This window comes from Nelumbo lutea, chromosome 4 (genome assembly GCF_056320005.1).
Source record: "Nelumbo lutea isolate HS-2025 chromosome 4, American lotus-T2T, whole genome shotgun sequence".
Taxonomy (NCBI): domain Eukaryota; kingdom Viridiplantae; phylum Streptophyta; class Magnoliopsida; order Proteales; family Nelumbonaceae; genus Nelumbo; species Nelumbo lutea.
In genome coordinates this window covers 29757347-29777228 of record NC_142687.1, presented here as the reverse complement: position 1 = coordinate 29777228, position 19882 = coordinate 29757347, and the positions used below count along the sequence as shown (strand labels likewise).

The 19882-nt window shown below is 39.2% G+C and overlaps 1 protein-coding gene across 1 annotated transcript; it reads right to left on the bottom strand.

Moving 5' to 3' along the window:
- Nucleotides 1-630: 630 nt before the first annotated feature.
- On the bottom strand, nt 631-19516 carry LOC148854906 (nicotinamide adenine dinucleotide transporter 1, chloroplastic-like). Its single transcript, XM_088985104.1, has 9 exons — nt 18763-19516; nt 18415-18510; nt 16305-16411; nt 15155-15203; nt 14899-15011; nt 2728-2822; nt 2387-2475; nt 2207-2301; nt 631-1159 (listed from the first exon to the last, which is right to left on the bottom strand). The coding sequence occupies exons 1-9, from the start codon at nt 18833-18835 to the stop codon at nt 764-766; spliced, it is 1113 nt and encodes a 370-aa protein (XP_088841230.1). The 5' UTR covers nt 18836-19516; the 3' UTR covers nt 631-763.
- Nucleotides 19517-19882: the final 366 nt, after the last annotated feature.

The following is a 19882-nucleotide window of genomic DNA, read 5'->3' as shown; positions in this document are numbered from 1 at the left end:
AAATATAGGATGTTTTGTCATACAAAGAAAACAGAATTTTGAATGCTTAGCATTCTTCTTTTAAAACTGCCACAGCCACGATTATCACTGCAAGCAAACCATTGGCATAATTGATAATTCCATTAGACCTGTTTAATCCTTTTGATTGTACTGCTCTGCCTTTTATCTTTTAATATACATCCTCGTTTAATAAAAAAAAATCAAATCATTGACACAATTCCATTTATTTTATTTTATGGGTCATCCAAAATGACGTCGGTTGAGTCTCGTATGATGTGATCAGTGGCGAAATTTAATGGGAAATTTAGAATCCAGTCCATCTCATGGACTTTTATTAGTTGCTGGATTGAAAATTTAACCCCTCGAATCAGATACTTTGGAATTTGGACACTGAATTTTATTTTCAACCGCTAGAACAAAAGAACCCACAATGGTCTGCGGCCTTAGCGGTACGATTCATATCCTTTTAGTCTAGTCCAGAAAGACAAAGCGACAGCATTTGTATCAGGGCCATGAAATGCTTCATGACACCCATGTAGATGCCGGGTACCCACCACACTTAAATGTTTTAGTGATGGAGTCTCTACTTTCCATCAGCAAGTAAACTCAGAAGAGAGAACAAAAAGAGGGTAAGAATAAACAAAATAAATTAATAAATAAAAATGATGAAGGGAATTTTTCAAAAAATGCATCATTTTATTCACCTCCACAGTTAATTATGCCTTTCCCTTTCAACCCAACCCACAGGCGAAAGAAGAGTCGGTCAGTGTCTAGCTGTGAGTTGCTCTTTGCCCCCCAAAGGGATTGAAGAGCTCATCTTATTTAATTGGGTCTGTGAAGGCTGCAAAATTTCATTGTCTCTCTGTTCTTCAGCCCCTCCAGTTTCTGGCTGGTGCTTCACACGATCCGACTTTGGGTGGGCTTGTGAATGCTGCTGTTCAGGAGGTAACACACGATGCAAGAACCTTTGAATCATCTCAAAACTAGTAAAGGTAATAATAGCTGCAGGAGTTGTTCTCAACAGATTAGTGGCACAGCCACGGTAAAAGCCAGGTAGACCATCTTTGTGGAAGACCTTTTTTATGCAGTCTGTAACACCTGCATAGTGGACCTCAGGATTGCGAGCTTGCCCCTGCTCTTGCAGTCTTGAACGCACAACCTGATTTTAGGGGAAAACATTACAGAAGGGAACATGCAGAGAATTAGTTATTATTCTTTGTTTGGATGCAGGTGGCCCCCCCTTTGAGTGTTCAAAGCTTGTTTTCTTCCATGCCTAATTGGCCAACTAAAAGGGCTAAAATCATGTGGAGATGTGGTAGAGCTGCAGTATGTTGGACAGTGTGGGAGGAGAGGAACTCAAGGATCTTCTCAAGTAAAGAAAGAGGTATGGAAGAAATTAGAGAGAGCATTCACATTAGAATGACACAATGGTTGAGAACACTGGAGCTGTTCAAAGTGTTTTCAGTTGATGAGTTGTTAAGGAATTGGAAGGAGATTGCAGATTCAGGCCTATGTAGAAAGTTATTAAAAGCTTGCTGGAGTCCACCTATTGGATTCACCAAACTGAATTTTGATGGTAGCAGCACAGGCAACCCAGGGCCTTCAGGAATTGGAGGTGTGATAAGGGATGGAACAGGGAACGTGTTCCCTGTTCAAAGGGTCAAGGGCTGAGATTCTTGGAGCTATTGAGGGATGGTAGCAGCACAGGCACTCTGGGCCAATTGGGGTGGGAGACTCATTGAGGGCTGAGATTCTTGGAGCTATTGAAGGAATTCAAAGGGTCAAGGAAATGAAGATCAAAAAAGTGGTTATAGAAGGTGATTCTGCAATGGTGGTGAAATGGCTAACAGAGGACAGTGCTATGATGTGGAAATACAGCAATGAAAAGAGGAAATACAAATGGTTAACCAGGGACATGGAAATTCAATGTAATTGGATAAAGAGAAGTGCAAATGCATTGGCTGATGGTCTAGTTAGGCAAGGGGTAAGTAGAGACATTATTCTGGGCTGTTTTGTAATCACTACAAGATCAGAAAGTTCTTGGGTAAATGGAGTTAAGACCTTTTAGCTCCATTGGGTTGTAATCTTGTTTTTATCATTAATAAAATTTCACTGTTGCTGATAAAAAAAAAAAAAAAAGAATTAGTTATTTTTCTGTGATTGATCATCCCTTACTGAAGCAATGGAAGCATCTCTAAGACCATACCTCATGGGGATAAGTCATTGTGGAAGCAAGTATTTTAGACACTGAGGATGCTATGGCGACATGCCCAGGACTAAGATTGTCAACGGTTGTATTTTCTGCACATTTTTTGACAATTATGACTAGTGAGATCAATTCTACCAAACAATTTAAGATTTGACATTCAACAAACATCATAATTACCTCTTCTTGCCAAGTAAGCCTTCATCTTTTCATACACTGGAAATTGGATGGCAACATGGCTTACCCCAGCCAGTGCAGGCAAAAGGCCACTGTTTTCACCATATGAAAACGACATTATGGTACTGAATTATTGAGTGGCCTATCTAGGATAGAGAAGAAAAAAAGAGACTTGGATCATAATTGGTCCAGACTTGAGATCTGACTGGGTTCAGGAGACAATGTTGGACTCAGTTGGACATAGTCAAGGTGGAAAATAGTTGGACATATATGCATAGATATACCACTATACATAACAAGGACCCTAAAGTCAAGGTCTAGTAATTCAGTATGAAACAACCAACCTGTACAATCCTTTGATCCCCTCTTCATGTGAAATCCTTCTCAAAGCAGAAAGAATGCTTTTATAAGGTACCACACCTGATCTCATTCCCTGTGTCTTAAGAACAAAAAGCAATTGAACATAGAATTCAAGTTAGCACCATTATTACTGAGCATGACATTGTATTTGCTTCTCACCATATCAGATATAACACACACAGCAGATAAAACAAGAGCTTGAATCATTTCTTACTACTTATACATGCCTTATCCCAACTATATGGGGTTGGCTATGTGGACCCTGTTTTGCCGATCCATTGTATTTAAAGTCATATACACTAAAAAATTATTAGTGCTTAAATAATTTCTTATTAATACCCATGACCTTTTTGGTCTACCCGACCTCTTCTAGCCCCTTCAATGTGTAACAGATCACTTCTAACTGCAGCAGTTGGCAGTCTTCTATGCATGTGCCCAAACCATCTCTCTCTCTCTCTCTCTCATTCTATCACCTATTAGGGCTACTCCTAGGTTTCTACGGATAACCTCATTCCTAATCCTATTCTTTCTAGTTTTTTCACTCATCCATCTTAGGCTGCATTTAGCATTCCTTATTTTAAGGATTTATCTCCTTTTTGCTGTCAAGAACTTAGTGTTCATAGGTGCATTTTAAATGCAAAAATGAGATAAGTCCTTAAAATAAGGAATGCCAAATGCAGCTTTACCATTTGAATTTCTACCACTTCCATTTTCTGAACATGTTGTTTCTTGACTACCCAACACTCCTGCTCCATACAACATAGCTGGCCTTACAATTGTTTTATAGAACTTTCCATTTAATCTAAGTCATATTCGCCTATGACAAAGTCTAGATGCACCCCTCCATTCTGCCCATCCTACTCTAATTCTTTGGGTGACATCCTCAATCTCCCCCTTGTTATGAATTATTAAACCAAGGTACCAGAAATGGTCACATTGAGTTATCTCTTGGTCTCCAATCCTAAGCGTATCTTGATTTACACTTCTATAGTTTATTACTAAATTTACATGTCATATACTCAGTTTTAATCCTACTTATTTCAAAACCTCTTGTTTCTAAGGCATTTGTCCATAAGCTCAATTTTGCATTTAATCATTCAGTAGTTTCATCAATTAAAACAATGTCATCCACAAACAACATGCACCATGGAACTTCCCCCTAAATATGTTTAGTCAATTCATCTATAATCAATGCAAATAGACAAGGGCTAAGTGCCTAACCTTGGTGAAGACCCATAGTAACTATAAAATCTGAAGTCTTTGCCATTGGTGTTCTAACATTGGTTGTTGCCCCTTCACACATATCCTTAATTAGATCCATATACCTATTTTGAACCCCTTTTGTTTCCAAGACCCATCATATTATCTCTTTAGGAACTCTATCATATGCCTTTTCTAGATCAATGAACACCATATGAAGATCTTTATTCTTCTCTGAACTTTTCTATCAATCGTCTCGAAAGAAATATAGCTTCCATGGTTGATCTCCCTAGCATAAAGCCAAATTGGTTCTCTAATAAACTTGTTTCAAGTCATAATCTTTGTTCAATTATTCTCTCCCAAAGTTTCACAATGTGGTTCATAAGTTTAATCTCCTGATAGTTATTACAACTTTGTATATCACCTTTATTCTTAAATACACCATACCATTGTTTCTCGAATCATCAAGCATCTTCTTTTCCTTCACCATCTTATTAAACAGCTTCGTTAGCCATAACAAACCTACCTCTCCCATACCTTTCCATACTTGTATTGGAAACCCATCAGGTCCTAATGTCTTTCCCTTCATCTTATCTAGTGCCTCTTTTACTTCAGTAGGCCTAACTCTACGAAGGTACACATTAATTTTAACACTACTAGCACTGCTAGATTCTATTAGCACACTCCTGTAGTTAATTTAATAATTTTTCAAATAGTTTTTCCATATTTGACTTAAATGAATAAGTATACTTGTATCAAGGAGTTCCTCTTGAAAGACAGTAAGCCGTCAATGGTGCCTTCTAGCGCCTTTTAGGCTTAGAAACTCCCTCGTCCTAGAGCTGATAGAAGTACAATAAAAGTATGAAGTTAGACTTCGTCAATTCACCGGTTTTTTGTTTTTCTTTTTTATCAGTAACAACAATTTCATTAATCAATCAGAAAAAAAATGGTACAAAGAAAGGGAGGTAAACTTTCTTAACTCTCCCCATAAAGAAAAAAATTAAAGTTACAACTGAGCCTAGAACATAGATTCCCTAACCACCCCTTGCTTGGCTAACTCATCAACAAACGAGTTAAAAGATCTCTTCACCCAGCCAAGGTTAATTTCCATGCCTTAACCAACCACCTGAACTTTTTCCTTTCATTGTTGTAAACCCATAACCCAGTCTTGTCTTCTTTCAACCACCCTACCACCATCTCCGAGTCCCCACAAGTCTTCTAATGTTGATTTCCTTTCCTTTTTGGATACCTTCCACAACTGCAAAGATCTCAGCTCTGAGAGAATCACCCATCCCAATGGGGCCTAAGAACAAAGCTGAAACAGCCCCATTCTCATCCCTAAGCACACCCCCAATACCTGAGTGCCCAGGGTTCCCACTACTACTACCATCAAAGTTTGGTTTTATAAAACAAGAAGGGGGAGGAATCCAGGACAAACTTAGGCCTGTTTTGACTTGGGTACACTCAGCAATCTCTCTCCACTTTCTCAGCAGATCATCCATTGCAAAGTCTGTACAACTCTAAAGATTTCAGCCACTGTACCACCCTCAAATGAATCAAATCTATTAGGTTTTCAGCCCTTCTCTCTTTTTTAGAGAAAATCCTTGAGTTCCTTTCTTCCCACAATGACCAACATACAGCAGCCCTTAGACATGTCCACATAGTCCTACTTCTTTTCAGCTGCCACCTGAAAAAGGAAGAAGAAAATAGGCTCTGCAAATTTAGAGTCGTCCAGCTGTGCCCAAAAAGGGAAAATGCCCATTCCCAAATAGTTCTTACAACCTGGCATGTCTTGGGTCTCTATTAGCTTTATAAAGAACACACCATTGAGGGTATAAGCATGTCTTGGGTCTCTTTTTTTGAAGCAAATCACTAGTGTTGATTCTTTCTAGAAATGTTTCCCAACAAAAACTCACAACCCTAGGAGGAATTAGCTTACACCAAATCTTTTTGATAGGGGAAGGAGGGCCTGTGGGGCTGGATGGCTGGGTTAAGACTTTAAAGAAAGAGGCACAAGAGAAAGAGCCCGAGGGGGCGGGAGTCCAAATTCTACTGTCTTCCTTTGCGAGGTACAAGAAAATATTTTCAAGAAGACCAAGGAAAATCGAAATGCTGTTCAGATCTGTGTCTCTAACAGCCCCTTTCAACCCCAAATTCCATCCAAACCCAGAGTTTGAAGATGATGCAACAAGAAAGGATGAAATTGGCTCATTTTTTCAAGTCGGAGAAGGCATATAATGATGGAAATTGATCCTTCAAAGGGGCACTCCCCACCCAAGTTTTTCCATCTTTGTTTGATTTCCTTGTCTTTTACCGAGACTCTTTGATCTTCATCTTTAATGCACCTAAAGTGGTTTAAATCTCTTTCCTTTTTCTCAACTTTGATAGTTTATACATTCCTTTTTCTTCCTCTTTAGTTCTTAATTTATGGTAAATCGCATCATAAGCCTTACATTTAACTTCATTCACTTTCTTTTCAACATCCTTTCTTATGTCATTCCTTGTAACATGCTCATTTTAATCTAATTACATTTCAACCTCTTCATTCCACCACCAAGTTTCTTTAGTACCTTTCCACTTCCCTTCATATTCTCCTAAGACATCCTTCGTTACTTTTTTTTTATATTGTTTGCCATTTCAAGCCAAATATCATTAATCTTTCCATCTAAATTCCAATTCCCTTCTATTATCAATTTGTTTCTAAACTGAGCTAGCTTCTCCCCTTTCAAAATTTCCCACCTAATTCTTGGACACACCTATTTTCTTCCCTACTCCTCCATTTCCTAATGTGCACATCTACCACCACTAGTCTATGTTGTGTTGTTATGCTTTCACCTGGAATAACTTTGCAATCTTTACACATCATTCGTTTTGTTCTCCTATTAAGGAAAAATTTTCTTTAAAGCTTATGTTGGAAAAATCTATATGACTTATGTCTGTCTTCTAAAATAATTCTTTCAATCTAATTGGTATATGCCAACCACACTATACTCTATATACCCTCTCCACTTCATCCAGACCCTCTAATTCTTTGGCAACATTCTCTTTACTTCTTTAGTCTCTTCCTCACCATACACTATTGAACAAAGGTGACAAAAATTCTGCCCCTAAGGAATCTCTTGGCCGCCAATCTTAAATGTACCTCCATTTTGTTTTCTTTAATTGCCAAATTTTCACTTTGTATATTCTAGTATAGCCTATCCTAAGTTTTTGCATTATAATCTGTAAATTATCTCCATAATTTTAGTTTTGCATCTAACTCAGTCTAATGTCGTTTTTCCTATTAAGGAAATGAAAGTTGTTACCCCTTTCGATGGATGCCTTCAACAGTTGATAAAGGTCTGTCCCCTGACCACCGCAACCCTAGGAATAAGAAAATCTCTACAGAAAGGCGAGATGATAACCTGGAAGGCAGTTTCTTGGCTAGTGAAGAGGAGTCCGATTCAGATGAAGCGGAAACGTCGAGCTTGGGAAGTTCCTGGCTTTCATGAGAATGAAAACTTTGATACAGAAAAGCTGTTTTTGGAGGACGAGGAGAAAGAGAACCCAAATATCACAGGTATAGATGTCTCTGGAGCCTTCGTAGGGCTTGAGAGGGAAGAAGAACTTCTGACTAGCAATGGTCATGCTCATTGTGCCATGGGGCCAAATTCTATCCCGGATGTGATACAAATCCAGGGTGTCCTGCTGTTGGGGTGCAGCTCCCCTCCTACACAGAACAAAGGAACTCCATTGAGGGATTCCTCTTTGAACTTAAATCAGTCTTTCCCGTCCCAAGCAACTCTTAGAGTCCCCAGTACTTGGGGAAAAGATCCTGCCGTGCCAAGCTCTCAGTCACCTATCTTCCTAGATGAAACCTTATCATCATGTACATTTGTCATTAATTTTAAGGCTACTAATGAGCTTCCTGTGCCTATAACAGATACACTTCAGTCCCAACCTTTGGCTGCAAGTGTCCATGAGGATTGAGGAGGTAGGAAGGGAGCTGGAAGGTAGAGCTATAGGGAGGGAGGAAGAAGATGATTGGAGGATTTATGGAGAGAAAAATTGGAAGCTATTGTGTGACTTCTTTGAAGATCTGATAAGAAAGGAAGAAGCAGGAAATACTACTGTAGAGGGATTAGGAAAACAAGAATACTTTCAGTCGGAAAGGGATACAACTGGGGAGCTTAGAAGAATGGAGGGGAACCAATGGTCGATTTAGTAGGGAAGATTGGGTTGAAGTTGAAAGAATTAAAGGACGTTAAAATGTACTCCCAAAAGAAGAGGGAGAAGGAAGCTCAAAGAAAAAGGAAGCAAACAGAGGTGGAAAGACTGAAATCTGATGTAGCAGAGGATTTGCGCAAGGGGGGATAGAAGGAAAGGAAAGAAGTAGAGGGAAGAGTGGACTAGGGGTGTTCATTCATGTGACATGAAGATAATAAGTTGGAATGTCAGGGGGGCTGGGCAGTGGTAGGAAAAGGAGGGTAAAAAAGGATTTATTTAGAAAGGAGAATCCCGATATAATGATGTTACAAGAAACAAAAGTGGTCGAGATGGATAGGAGACGGGTAAGAAGTGCATGGAGTTCTAGAGGTATAAGTTGGTCCTTTGTACCATCATGGGGAGTTTCAGGGGGCATTGTAACACCGTGGAGGAAGGAGGTGGTGGAGTCACTAGAAGAACTAATAGGTCGATTCTTGGTATCCTTAAAGCTCAAGAACTTGGGTGATGACTTTACTTGGGTGTTGACGAATGCTTATGGTCCCAATAGATATAGAGAGAAGCGAATTTTGGGACGAGCTTTGTGATATCAGAGGATTATAGAATGGGCCTTGGTGCTTAGGTGGAGATTTCAATGTGGTCAGGTTTTTTAGTGATGCAAACAACCCCAACCAGCTAGTCTCTACGAGTATGAAGAAATTTAATTAGTTCATTGAGTTTTATGAGGTTAAGGAAATACCTACTCAACAAAATGTGTTCACTTGGTCTAACTTACAAGCCCCCCTAGCTACTCAAAATTGGATAGGTTTTTATTTAATATTGAATGGAAGAACATTGGATAGGATTGTTGGCAAGAACTTTACCACGAGTTACCTCTGACCATTGCCCAATTAGTATTGGAACTAAAGATTTCTTAAGTGGTCCCAAACCTTTCAGGTTTGAAAACATGTGGTTGACACACCTGGATTTCATCCACAAGGTGAACGACTGGTGGAGAACAGAAGTGAGGGGAGTGTTTTGGAAAGGGATTAAATTTCACAAAAAAACTACAAAGGCTTAAAATTGAAACCAAAGAATGGAACAGAGAACATTTTGGAAGAATTGAGGAAAAGAAATTACTAGTAACCTCTCAAATAGAGCAGTTGGATTATAAGGAGTCAAGGTTTGATAAGAGAGGAAGACAAGGTCTTGAGATGGTCCTTGAAAAAGAATTGGAAGAAATTTTACTAAGGGAAGCGATATGTTGGAGGCAGAATTCGAGGCACCAATGGATCAAAGAGGGGGATGGCAATACTAAGTTCTTCCATGCACTTGCTAATGGTAGGAGGAAAAATCTTGTGGAGAAATTAGAAGTGAATGGAGAAACATTGACTGATCAAGAAGAGATTGCCAACTGTTTTGTCAATCATTTTAAATCTATGTTTAAACGACAAGATAATGTGGGAACCTCTGTGGATGGATTGGAATGGCCTGGGCTTAACTAGGAGTTGACAAGAACATTGGAGAGAGATTTTGATCTAGAAGAGATAAAAGGGGCAGTGTTCTCAATGGATAGGTCAAAAGCACCAAGACCGGATGGTTTCATGATGGCTTTTTATCAAGATTGCTGGGAGATAATTAAGTTGGATCTTTGGGCAGTTTTTGAGGAATTTGCAAATGAACATTTCATAAGCCTGGGGATTAATTCCACTTTTTTAGCATTAATTCCCAAGAAGGGTGATGCCACTCAACCAAGAGATTTCAGACCCATCAGCCTAGTGAATAGCATCTACAAAATCCTCGCCAAAGTCTTGTCTTTAAGATTAAAGTTGGTCCTCCCCGACTTAATTAACCACTCCCAAGGGGCATTCATTCAGGGAAGACAGATCATTGACCAAATTTTGATAGCTAATGAATGTGTAGAGGATTTGAAGAAAAGGGAAGAGATAGGCTTTGTGTGTAAATTGGACTTGGAGAAAGCATATAACATGGTTGATTGGTCTTTTCTTTTGGGCACCTTAAGAAATTTTGGCTTTGGAGAAAGGTGGTGTGGTTGGATTGAAGGTTACTTGAAAACTTGTCATTACTCAGTCTTAGTTAATGGAGTGGTTAGAGACTTCTTCCCTACAACTAGAGGATTGAGGCAAGGGGATCCTCTTTCTCCATTCTTGTTTACCTTGGTGGCTGAGGTTTTTAGTAAACTTATCTCAAAAGCAGATTTGTTGGATCTTTTTAGAGGTTGGAGGGTGGGGAGAGAAGGTACAATGATTACACATTTGCAGTTTGCTGACGATACAATAATTTTTTGTGAAGGTACAGACCCTGAGAAAGCAAGGAACTTGAAGCAGGTGCTAAAATTGTTTGAAATTATATCTAAGTTGAAGATTAAATTTGAAAAGAGCTGTGTGGTGGGGATGAACTTGGGGGAGGAGGAGGTGTCTAAGGTTGCCAAGACTTTAGGTTGTTCTACCACTAGATGGCCACTAAAATACCTAGGCTTGCCCTTAGGAGCCAACCCAAGGGAAGGAAACTTTTGGAACCCAATTCTTGAAAATTGTATTAGGAAATTGCCATCTTGGAAGAGGAACAATATTTCGTTGGGGGGTCGTACTACCTCGATAAAGTCTACCTTAGCAAACCTGACAGTTTATTACCTTTTAGTCTTTAAGATGCCACAAAGGGAGGTGCTGAAAGTGGAAAAGATAATGAGGGATTTCTTATGGGAGCCGAGAGAAGGAAGAAAAGATCACTTGGTGAGATAGGAGGTAGTCTGCAAGAGTAAGGAACAAGGGGGTTTAGGCATAGGTAATTTAGGGAATAAGAATGTAGCTCTATGGCATAAGGTTATAGGAAGTATTCATGGATGCGCAGAGAATGGTTGGGATTCTGGAGTATCTCGGCAGGCTACTTTGAACTCTCTGTGGAAGGTTATTAGTGGCATTCTTCCCCTCTTCTTGAGCCTTATCAGGTATGACGCTAGTACTGGAGATAAGGTTCTTTATTGGGAGGACACCTGGATTGGAAACTCCACCCTTAAGGACCTCTCCCTCTTTGTATTCCCTCTCCCTCTTCAAAAATGAACCCATTCAGAGGTTTGTGTCTTTCTCTCAGTCTTCTGGATTAAGTTGGAATCTAGGCTTTAGAAGGAATCTGAGAGACTCTGAGCTAGACCAAGTCGCTCTGCTTCTTAAAACCCTTGACCCAGTTTGCTTAGACCATTCCTAACCAGATGCTAGAATTTGGACTCCCAACTCTTTGGGCATCTTTTTGTGTGCTTCCTACTTCTCCCAATTGTGTACCCCCCACCCCCCACCCCTAACCCTTAATCTTTCTTTTGTAAAGAAATTTGGTCTAAACCCATCCCCCCCAAGGTTGGAGCTGCTATTTGTTGGGATGTTTCTCTTGGGAACATAAACAATTTAGACATCCTACAAAAGAAAAGACCCAATCTTAGTATTTCCCCAAGTTGGTGTATCCTTTGTAAAGCTAATGGAGAAAGCTGTCACCACCTCCTAATTTCTTGCCCTTTTACTTTGAAACTTTGGGAGAGGACTTTTGGTCTCTGTGGTTGCTGGTGGATGATGCCCTTGCAAATTGGGGGACTCTGAACCTACAAGCATTTGGTGGCCTAAGAGAAGAGGGAGAGTTTTATGGAGATGTGTTAGGGCTGCTTTGGGTTGGACAGTTAGGGAGGAAAGAAATAATAGAATCTTCAATGATAAAGCGAGGTATGAGGATTCTGTTTGGGATTGTTTGCTAAACAGGGCCATTAATTGGGCTAAAGCATCAGAACTCTTTGCACAATTCTATCTAGCTGACTTGTGGAGAAACTGGGAAGTAATTGCAAAATCCTCTTCTGTTAAGAACAAACCAGCTGTTGCTTGGAGGGCCCCTGAAGAAGGCTTTATCAAGTTAAACTTTGACAGTAGCAGTTTTGGCAATCCCAGGCCTTCCGGTATTGGAGATGCATTTAGGAAAGCAAAGGATCAGGTTGTTGTCTTGTTTTCTGGCCCAATAGGAGTGGGGGGTGCAGTTAGTGCAGAGGTCCAAGCAGTCTTACAAGGATCACAGCTAGCAAAAAAAGATTTAAACTTCACAAGATTGGTCGTTGAAGGAGACTCTAGACTTGTAATTGGGTGGCTTAAAGAGCCAGGGACTGTAGCATGGTCATATAGGGGGGTGATGAGAAAATTTAAGTGGCTAACATCCAATTTAACAGTTAAGAGTTCAGTGGGAAAGGAGATCAGCTAATGGGATGGCAGATCTTCTTGCCAAGCAAGGGGTGCATAGGGATCAATTATTCTGACCTCAGTTGTAATTTTGCTTTGTTTTTTAGGCAGCACCTCACTCCTCTCTGTGGGATCTCTATTATGCAAGTTTTGTTGGCTCATATTAATCATTCTTAATAAATCACTTTATTACTTATCAAAAAAAAGGGACCTCATCCAGCAGACATGAGACACCTAGTTAGCTCATCCATGACCATTGCAAATAAATGAGCTAGTATTTACCCTTGACATTGACTTAAGGTAAATGGAACTCCCTATGTCTCCTGCAATGTTCTCATGCAAGTCATTGCACCATCACACACATGTTTAACAGTTCAAAATATCTATTTTTAGCTTTTCTTTCTCAAAACCAATCATGCCTTGTCTGAGATAGCTAAACACATGCTGACTTCATCTGGAGCATCAGAAACATGCCACAAGAAGTGCCATGTCATGTATTAAATCTTGGCAGAGTCCAAGTGTTGGCTTGGCAAGACATATTAGCTTTGAGGACTCTCCATAACATTACAAACAACAATGAACTTAATTGACAAAAACAAAATTCAGCACAACTATAAAAGGCATCGTCCATGTAGCTGATTCAGAGAATATTCCATTAGATTCTTATATTAATAAATTCTGATTACCCATCAAGAAAGAATTTTCTATCAGATTGGCAGTGGATCAGATACACCATTCCTAAACATGGTAGAAATTGATGAAGGGGAAAACCATTTCACATATTACAGATACAGATTATGGACATGAATATCAATCTGAATTCTGAACCACTATAAAAGCGCCAGCGATGAAGAGAAAGATCTTGGAGAAAAACAAACCATGAATTGGTATGAAGAAAAAGAATAACATGTTCAAACATTATTTGATTTCTACCTTTTATTGGCCTACAAAAATAGGGAGAATTATGTGGAGATGTGCTCGTGCTGCTTTGACTTGTACTCTTTGGGAAGAAAGGAATCTCAGAATTTTTCAAGACAAGGAAAGGAACAGCCAAGATTTGAAAGATTGTGTGTTAAACAGGGCAATACATTGGCTGAAGACCTTGGAAATCTTCCATCAATTCTCCTTTAATGACCTTTGGAGAAATTGGTCAGCAGTAGCAAGGTGCTCATCATTAAAGGACAAATCAATTACAAGCTGGTCTCCTCCACCCGAAGGCTCAATAAAGTTGAACTTTGATGGAAGCAGCATGGGTAATCCAGGATTATCTGGAGTGGAGGGTGCTTTGAGAAATGAGAAGGGAGAGATTTTGTTGCTCTACTCAGGTCCCTTGGGAATTGGGAACTCCATCAGGGCAGAACTTTTAGCTGCTGTACAAGGGGTGCAATTTGCAAACCAGCTGGGGGTACAACACCTAATAATCGAGGGGGATTCCAAAATGGTGGTGGGTTGGTTGAAAATTTCTGAAGAGGCCATGTGGCGATACAAGAATGGAATGAAGAAATTTAGTTGGCTGACAAGGAATATGTTGGTCACTGTACAGTGGGTGGGGAGATCAGCAAATACTTTGTCAGATGTGTTAGCTAAGCAAGGGGTAAATAGGGAAGAATTATTTTGGGCTCAGTTGTAATTCTTGTTTTTCTTTCCTAGTTTACTTGTAAGATTCAAGGAGGGGCTGCAGCTCGTGCCTCTCGTTGGGATGATGTATGAACTCACTCTAAAGTTGCTTCTGAATCAATAAGCTTATCATTATTCATCAAAAACATTATTTGATTTCAAAATCCAGGATGAAAGAGGGGTCTTTTTTGGCAGCAGAGTTTGGTAAATCAAAGGCGGTGTCCCCCCATAAATCAGAAGACATAGCTGTGCTGGAATGTTTAAAGTTCCTCAAGGCAAAGAATCTCAAAAATGTAATAGTGGAAGGCGATTGCAAAGCGATAATGCAATAATGCTTGGCGTCTTTCAACATGGCTGTAGAGAATGATTCTGGTTTATAATCCAAGACATTCAGAAGCTGGTACAAGACCTTAATGTTAGTTTCGAGTTCATTGCCAGATAAGGAAACAAGGCAGCTCATACTGCTGCTACCCATGGCTTTCAAAGTTCAGGCTTGGTTATTAGTTCTGCTCCTGATTGGCTTTCTTCAGTATTGCTTAAAGATGTTAGCAGGTTTTCTGAGGCTGAGTCTTATACCTTTCTTTGGTCTTTTTCAGTGTTTTCCTTTAGTTTAGTAGGTTGTGTCAGTTTTTTTTTTTCCTGTTGCTCTAGCTTTGTGTTTGGCTTTAGTGGTTGTATCTCTGGTTTCCTCAGGTTTCGTTCGTTTCTGAATGAATTTGTTAGTTTTTCCCCCCCTCCCCCTGAAAGAAAAAGGAAAACAAATAATGCAACTTCAATGATTTAAAAACTAACGATAACAAATTGAAATGTAAAAGCTGCACTTACTGCTAATACTATTTTGGAGATTTCACATATCTGATATCATTGCAGTAAGGCAAATACACAAGACATAAATACAACTTATCCCAGTAAATAATCATAACATACTTGCAATCTGGTCTTCACAACCCATAATGGATTGGTTGCAATAGCTGTGGCAGCTCCAGCACCAGTTGCCGCTACCATATTTGCACCAACTGTAAGTTGGTTATCCCTATCCACTACAAATTGTTAAAACAATACAAACATTAGCAAAAATGAGGAATCAAGTACTTGCAAATTGTTAAGACCACTGAAGTGGAAAAATGCATTTCCCTAAAAATGAAAGAAAAAAATAGAAATTTTCCAAGGTTAGAAAAGCAACCATGGGAATGAAGCAGTCCTTTGAGCTTCTCATAAACTGTGAAATAAACCTACATAATAAAATAAGTACTGATGTTAATTGGAGAAAAATGAAACTATTTCGAGTATCTTAACCACAGGTTCAAGAAACCATTCAAATGAAGAAATCATAAAAGGATTCTAGATGGAATTTTTTTATATTTGTCAGACTTAAAAGTAAATATAATTTATAAGAAGGCATGTAGTAGCCTCATATTTATATTGTAACGGACTATAATCTGCTCAGGAAAAAAAAGTAAAAACAGAATCACTTTCAAACTCAACCACCCAAGTAAATGCCTCTTTGAGTCCATTGTCCAATGTTGATCACAGCCATCTGATGTGTTCGGAGGGGTGAACTGGAATCAACCTAGGATTCGGCATTTTCTTACACAAAGCAGCCACTCTGAGAATTAAACCTGGTTTCTTAGGTTTGCCGATCTGAGATTTTACCAACATGCAAAGCAATGTCTCCATAAAGGGTGATAAACCAAAGTTGGCCCTAGCTATCCAAGGTCTTGAGAGGGGTGAACTGCATAGCTGACATGCCCATTTGTTTTTCTTTAACTTCCATATTTATTATTGCAACATGGTATCCTTTTGTCTCTCTTCATAATTAGTAGATCATAGAATGAAAACATTACATACAAAAGGTACAATTGAAAATAAAAGATAGAAAAACATTGATTATTGCTAGAAATGGCTTGAGGCCTGTAGTCATGTGACAACTCTAGTTACAACACCCCTTTTTCATCATCTCAAAAAATTGGCTGTATTCAATCTTCCCTTAAAAGGAAAACAAGGATATAACTGATATCTGATCAATAAACATAAACAGAAGTTTGTGCACTACTAACAAAAGATATAATGGTAGAAGTCTATAGCCATGAAGGGATAAAACCATTATTTCCTAATGGTCCAAAATGAGTGGTTGTATCAGAGTAGGGACAGATTTCATTTCATGAATCCAGGACCAGTGAATGATAAGAAAGAACTAGTAGATTGTTCCTCAAAACAATCACAATAGGAAATACAAGAACATGAAAACTTTAAGAGAAATAAACAGATGAAACAGAAACAGATTAATTCATTCAAAGAAATAATGGCAGAAGACACAAGTTTCTAGTACTCACTGCCCAATTTGGAAGTAGTGCCAATATCGTTGGAGAAAGACCACGATACATTCCCTTCATACCCTCATTTTTAATTATGTTTTGCAGACTTGTAATGATGAGGCTACCTGATTTTAACCATAGTATGCAAAGCATCAAATATTTCACATGTTAGAGTGTAAGGCAGGCAACGGACAAAGAAAAAGTGAGCATGTGAAAAGAAAGAGATAAGAATGTCCATAGTTTTTAATTTCAAATTGAAGGAATTAATAAAGTGAGGGTGGCAGGACAAAGCAGATTAGCTAGAAAGGTAGTTCATTATTTGAATTGGTTCCTATAATTTTTTTTATCAGCAACACAGAAAAAAAATATATTAATTATGAAAGAAACATGATTACAACAAGAAATTGTGAAAGGAACCAGCTATAGAAGCTGTCCCAAATCAGTACTACATTTGAGCCCAAAACATATGTGTTCTATGTACCCCTTGCTTGGCTAAGCTATCTGCCAAGCTATTAGCAGTCCTCCTCACCCATTTCACTTGGATTAACATGTCCTGTGATAGCCATTTGAATTTTCTGAATTCATTCGTCAAATGCCATGCCACCCCCTCCCCTTTAGCCAGCCACTTAACCACAGTTTTAGAATCTCCCTCAATAACCAGCCTTCTAATACCCAGTTCTTTTGCCTTCTCAACCCCCAAAACTCTGATCTTGCCACATCACCCTGCTCCACAGGGCCAGAGTATAAAGAAATTATGTTCCCCTCTTCATCCCTAATGACTCCCCCAATACCTACCTGAGGGCCCTGGGTTACCCAAACAGATCCCATCAAAATTCGGTTTCTTCCAACCATTTATTGGAGGACCAAACCTAAACAGATCTTGGTCTTGTAGTTGAGGATGCAGCGATGGTACCCCAAGGCCCAAGCTCTAAAGAAATCTTCAATCTTGAAATCCGAAAACAGCTTCAACCAAGGCTTCCTTGCTTCATTCCTTCTCTTCAAATATTCTTGCATTTCTTTCCTCCCACACAGTCCAAATTAGTGCTGCTCTAGTGCATCTCCACAAGGTCCTACCCCTCTTTTTTGTACAGCTAATGCTAGTAGGGCTAAACAAACCCTCCAATCAACCAGATTATCTAGTCTGGCCAAAAGAATCCAATACATATGGGAACCTATGTGCCTCCTTTCAAGATTCCTTATACATGAATTATTTTAGTCAGATGGTCCTGGGTTAAGAAGTTTCCAATGAATAGGAAGGTCCTTCTTTTCTCTATAAATTATAAAATATATGAGACAACAGAATTTGGAGAACTAAAATAAATAATAGTTTTCCGAATTATATGTGGTTTGACCATGTAGCATGTGAGATGTTCAACTCCTTTTATTAGTTGTAACTTTCTGCTGTGATGTGATGTCAAAGAACTAACAATCCTTCCTATTAATGCATGCTGATTCTGTGGAATCAAGGACCCGGTTTCCAGGTTTTTACCAGACATCATTGAGATATTATTCTCATTTTGATGAGCAATGATGTGGAGTGCAATGACCAGGAGATGGTTCCCTTAAATGGGATACAATTCAATCCAAGGGAATCTGGTATAGATTCTTCAGTCGTCTTCCCATACCCCTCACTCAAGCCCTTAACTAATGATTCTTTAGTTCAAAAGGATTAACGTTCCAGAAATGAGTTACAAATATTTATGAATTTTAATAATTTAACAATGATAAGGAAATAAGCTCCTGGTATTAAGGCTGTATTAAGCCACTCAAAAACAAATATGTCAAGGTCATTGTTCATAAAAATTCTTATAAATCTCTTTATTTTCCTTTCAGATCTAGCTCTGGGGGCAGTTCAGGTTGAACCTGAACAAGTTTTGCTCTACAAACAAAGACTCAAAAAATTCTATTCTCAGGTCTCTTAGTTGTACTTTTTCTTTATTTAACAAGTGATAATCATTGCAGGGCGCTGCATATTTAATTCAAATGGTGATATTAAATTCACCAATGCGTTTGTGCAGGCAATTGGATTTTACCCATTGCACAACGCACAATGGAAACAGCTCTAGTGGAATAGAACGAAACATATAGTTCAAATAACCGCTAAGATCCTGAATCTGATCCTTCGTACCTCTGCTACCAGAATGGGGCAAATTGGGCAGGCCGTGGACCTGAAGCCTTGTCTTGATTACATCCAAAGGACACACAAACGTAGCAGCAATAGCCCCTACAATGCACAACTATTGGTCAAATTATGCAAATTAAACACGAACCTCAGCATGAACTAAAGTTCCACCTTTCCCTGATGTGTAAACTCTATAATTCAAAACTTTCATCCTACAGTGAATAGGATCACGATATGCAATAGCCAGAAGAAAAGAGGAAAACCTAGGAATGACTTGAACCCTAGCTTAGAGCGAATAGACCACAGAAAATTCAGAATTTTAATAGAAACGAAAGATGAGGAGTGAGAAAAAACCTGCGGCGGCACCGGCACCAGCGTTGCAGAGAAGATCTCTGGTGGTTGGACCTTCCGATGACTCTCTGGTCATCGTGAGAGCATACAAAGCGGAGAACTGGAATTTTCAGTAAGACTATGAATTTGCGGGTACTGATAACGAGATTCGCTGACTAAACAAAAGCCGATTCGCATGTTCAGACCATGAACCCTTTTAACAGTGACTACACCAACTTGGACTCGACGGCAATGAACGTCTGAGCTCGTTCTTCGAATCAATCAAAGCTGGAAAAAAGAGATTACTTTCTCATCTTCTTTTGTATTTTGCCTCGGAAGCAGTTTCGCGGTTATTACCCCTTCCGGTTTTAGATTCCTGGACTGCGAGCTGACCATCTGACTGACCCGTGTTGAGAATCTTTTTAGTGTCCACAGAGAGAGAGAGAGAGAGTGCTTTGAGCGACGAACTAGTTCTCCTAACGACGGCTTGATCTGATCCCGAAAACAAAGACAAAAAACCTCTCGTTTTCTTCGAAAACCAAGAAAAGGAGAACCGGCGATTTGCCGGTCCGGTTGTCTGGCTAAGCTTTTGTGCAATTGTGCTAGTAGCAACAACTTGCACCAACAGGGCTCCATTATTGGCCACGTCAGCCCTCCTCAGGCTGGGCCATACAGCTGATGTTGTTCAACGCTAAATATTGCTACCGCGAGAGGTGTGATGCATGGCCCCAACTGACGTGACGATAAAACTTGAGTCTATCGAGGCCACCTAGAGAACATTTTTATCCCAAAAGGAAGGACAAGATAATGAAAATCAATGATTAGACCTAACACTTGGTCGCGGAGATGGGCTTATCCGCTGCAAAAGCATCTGTTTTTCCGTTGGGCGTTGGATACGATTTGATTCAAGATGAACCCACCCCTATCCCGCTATCCGATCCGATTTGCTTATTCGGTAAATTTTGTTTGGTGTTTCATACAAATTATTTTCAATTCATTTATTCCACGGCATACAATGTCAAAATCATTTACGTTCATTTTATATAAAGGTAAATTTTATTTGAATCTGATATAAATCCACATATAATATTTGATTTAAATCCAAATATAAATAAATCTGATACATTTGCAGCTCTATACATGT